The sequence below is a fragment of the Exserohilum turcica genome (assembly GCF_000359705.1).
Source record: "Exserohilum turcica Et28A unplaced genomic scaffold SETTUscaffold_23, whole genome shotgun sequence".
NCBI classification, from domain to species: domain Eukaryota; kingdom Fungi; phylum Ascomycota; class Dothideomycetes; order Pleosporales; family Pleosporaceae; genus Exserohilum; species Exserohilum turcicum.
Genome location: NW_007360059.1, coordinates 319,239 through 322,881, shown reverse-complemented (window position 1 = coordinate 322,881; position 3,643 = coordinate 319,239). Strand labels below are relative to the sequence as shown.

Below are 3,643 nucleotides of genomic sequence, written 5' to 3'. Positions count from 1 at the left end.
GCGATCCGATTGGTCATTCTCGGCTTATAGGGTTTTCGGCACGCAGGGACGGACCTTAGATAGAGTTTATAAGTAGTTTAACTATAACTGGTTATAATTTTTACTAAAAATATTGAAAACTTCTATTTATAAGAAAATACGAGACGTTAATCAGCTCTAGTCTTATTTCAGATCTTAGTAAGCTTATTAATTAAATTTAGTCTCTCTCCTCTAACAGTTCTCTAAGGTCTGTCCCTGCGTGCCGAAAAACCCTAGGTGCCGAAAACGACCAATCGGATGTCAAGGATCATGAACTTCTGTCTAGCCGTTGCGATCCGATTGGTCATTCTCGGCTTATAGGGTTTTCGGCACACAGTGACGGACGTTAGTGTAATTTAAGTTGGAGATTCCAATACCAATCTAGCAGCCACGGCACGTCACGGAAGTAGAATCCTAGTCGTTGTAAGGGGCTGCGCTCCGTGGAGCAAACGCTTGGGTATACAAGGATTGTCTTCGATGGAGAGCTAGCTCCTAAGCCGCGTGGTTGTATATATATGGTGCGGTTGCCTGAGCAACTATCAGGCCAGCGGCTTAGGAGTTTGCTAGAAGGTTCTATACCAAGCTGAGATTCCATCGAGGAGCTGGCTCGAAGGGCGTTCAGCCCGTTACAATACCCCCCTTCTTAGGGCTGAGCCCCATCACCTCTCCTAAATCCTTCTGGAAGTCGTCCGTTACTGTCTTGAATTGCTTCTGTGAATGCTTCCCACCTGTCTAGTGCTGGGTGTCCTCTAGGAGCTCTGCTGGTTCGAGAGTTGGCCGGTGGAATCCTTTCCACTTCACCTCGTAGTAGAGCTTCTGTCCTCTGCCTCGTCGTCGTACTTCTTCTGCTACAGTGTCCTCTACTTCCCATTCTTCTCCTCCGTCTACCTGTAATGGCTGTGGCTGCTCATCATCCTGAACTTGGCTCGGAAGCGGGTCACTACTGGCGAGTTTTAACCTATCAACGTGGAAAATAGGGTGCGGCCCTAGAGGTGTATCTAGCTTGACTGAATGACTATTGATTACCCTGACCATAGTATACTTGGCGTTCTTCTAGTCAAGTTTCTTAGAGCTCCGCCCGGTGCTGTATTGCTGATCAAGTTTTAGCCATACTTTATCGCCTACCCGAAAGCTCTGAGCTTCTCTCCGGGTCTTGTTTGCTTGTCTCTCTTGTTCTTGCTGGGCGACTGCCATACTGGCTTGGGCTAGCTCTATGGCCTGCTGTATTATTATTATTATTATTATTATTATTATTGATTAACGTCCTGTGTCAGCCCGAAGGCTATATAAGACGTGTAAGCTAATACAGCTTATAAGTATCTATGTAACGTCGGTCACTGCGTAGCGAGACACACTGCGTAACGAGACTCCACAGCCACTCCCCAACATGGCAAACTCAACAACAGGTTATAACAGTAGTTAGACATTCTCGGAACAGTAGCCTTACGCTACAAAGTCTATTCTACCCTAATATCTTTAAGAAACATGTTTAGCTTACTATATAATACGACAATTTGCTACGAGCGTGTTACGAACCTGAATGGAGAGGCACGGCGGTTAAGTTAAGGAATCACGGCGGCCAACCAACCCACCCATATGTAACGCGGGGGCATAGATCACGTGACCTCCTCGGCGCTTCATGCACGAGGAAAGGTCTTGGCGCACTCCTCGTACATACGCCATAGAGGAATACGCCTCGTACCTAAGCCACCGAGTATTCCTCGGACTCCTCTGACCGAGGGCTACGAGCACCAATAGTATATAGCAATAGGCAATGAGCTCTTATGGTTCATTGTGTTCAACTTTAGATATTCAATCAAGCAGTTACCTTCTAGCCACTCCTCAGTAACGCACTTCTGATCAGTGACTACTCGTTCACAGCACCCTGCTGTCAGGAACAGCCTCTCTGTCTGCCTTTCCGGCTTACCAAAAACCCTCCTTAGTCAGCTCTAGGTATAGTTATAAGTCCCAAGCCTACCTTTCTTAGGAGGCTAAGGATTCGTCTCGTGAATATACTACCACTTGCTGCCTACTTGATCTGCTCTTGCTTGTACCGTGCTTATCCCTAACAAGTGGTCTAACATTCGAATCCTTCACCCTTCGGCACGCTACTAAGCGAGAAACCTGCAAGATGAGCAGCGACAACGCCCGCATGACGCGAAGCCGACAGCGAACGGCGCCACCTGCAGAAGAGCGGACCCCACCAAACCAATCCAACCGAAATGGGGCGGATCTGCGCGTTGCGACCCCAGAGAGGACCTCTGTGGACCTAATTGATCCTGAAGGCACCGCAGAGGCCCAATCTGAGCCAACCCAGCCAGACGTGGCGGGAGACGAGCCAACGGGGCTCTCAACGACCCAACGCCTGCAGGAACTAAGAGCTTGGTTCCAAAAGGTGCAGGAGGAACAAGAATTGCACCGCCTTCTGGAAATTAAACGCAGAGTGGAACAAGGCGACACATCTGCGCTCCAGGAAGGACAACCCAGTGCGCCACAGCCATACACCGCACCAGCTGAACCAAACAATAAGACTCCACGCCCTGAGAAACCAACTCAGTTCGCAAACCGCGACCGCGCCGAATATAACCGCTGGGAGCGCGAATGCGAGGCAACCTTCCGTGGAAGCCCTAAGAACTTCTACTCGGAAGCTACTAAGATCGATTTTGGGATAAGATACATCTCAAATACGCTAAGAACCCTATGGGATGCCTACTCCCATGATAATCAACGGAAAAGTGATCGATGGCAACCAACGTGGACAGAATTTAAGACGGTAATGCTTAATGCGCTAGGACCGCAAGAACAAAGGAAGCTTGCAGCTCACCAAGCCCTAAAGTCCATCAAACAAGACTGGAATCAGGATCCCAACGACCTTCTATCCAAACTAGACACACTTTGGACTGAATTGGGCCAATCCTACCCAGAAGAGCAAAGAATTATGGACTTTGTAGGGGCTTTGCTCCCTACGGTACAAAAGGACCTCCTCCTGCTAGAACCAGAACAGAGGAGCTCTATCACAGACGTCAATAGCCGTGCGCGCCTTATATGGAATCGATATAGGCGCGAGAAACCCCAAAGGCCTGGAGAAGGTAAATCCACCCACAGTAGAACCCTCACGAACGAAAGGGGTGTTCAAAAGACCTGGAAAAAACCAAGGCGGGATGGACCGGACCACAAAGGCCCAAATTGGGGTAATAAGGCCGGAAACAGAGAGAAACCCTCCAACGAAAACTGTTTCAAGTGCGGGAAACCCGGACACATCGCAAGGGGCTGTAGGGAGTCCAACGTAAGCAACTCCGGAGCACCCGACGATAATTCGGAAAAAGGCAAGGGCTCGAAGGGCAAGTAGCCGCCCTTTCTGCCCATATTGCCAGGCTACAGTCAACAAGGGACTTAGGTCCACTAAGGGAGGCTCTTCAATCTAAGTCAACCCCATTGTTGACGGTGAAGGCCAAGGTTGGGGACTCTGACCCAATCGACGCCTTGATAGACGGGGGATCCCAATTGAACCTCCTGTCAGCAAACCTAGCCAAGGAGCACGACCTAACAGTCGAGCCTCTACCATCTCTAGTAGCAGAGGGGCTAGGCGGGTCAGAAATAAAACTGTATGGACTTACAGTTGCGA

General features: G+C 49.4%; 1 protein-coding gene across 1 annotated transcript; it reads left to right on the top strand.

Moving 5' to 3' along the window:
* Positions 1 to 2,149: 2,149 nt before the first annotated feature.
* On the top strand, positions 2,150 to 3,367 carry SETTUDRAFT_39955 (uncharacterized protein; the record flags this gene model as incomplete). Its single annotated transcript, XM_008028223.1, has 1 exon — positions 2,150 to 3,367. The coding sequence occupies one exon, from the start codon at positions 2,150 to 2,152 to the stop codon at positions 3,365 to 3,367; it is 1,218 nt and encodes a 405-aa protein (XP_008026414.1).
* Positions 3,368 to 3,643: the final 276 nt, after the last annotated feature.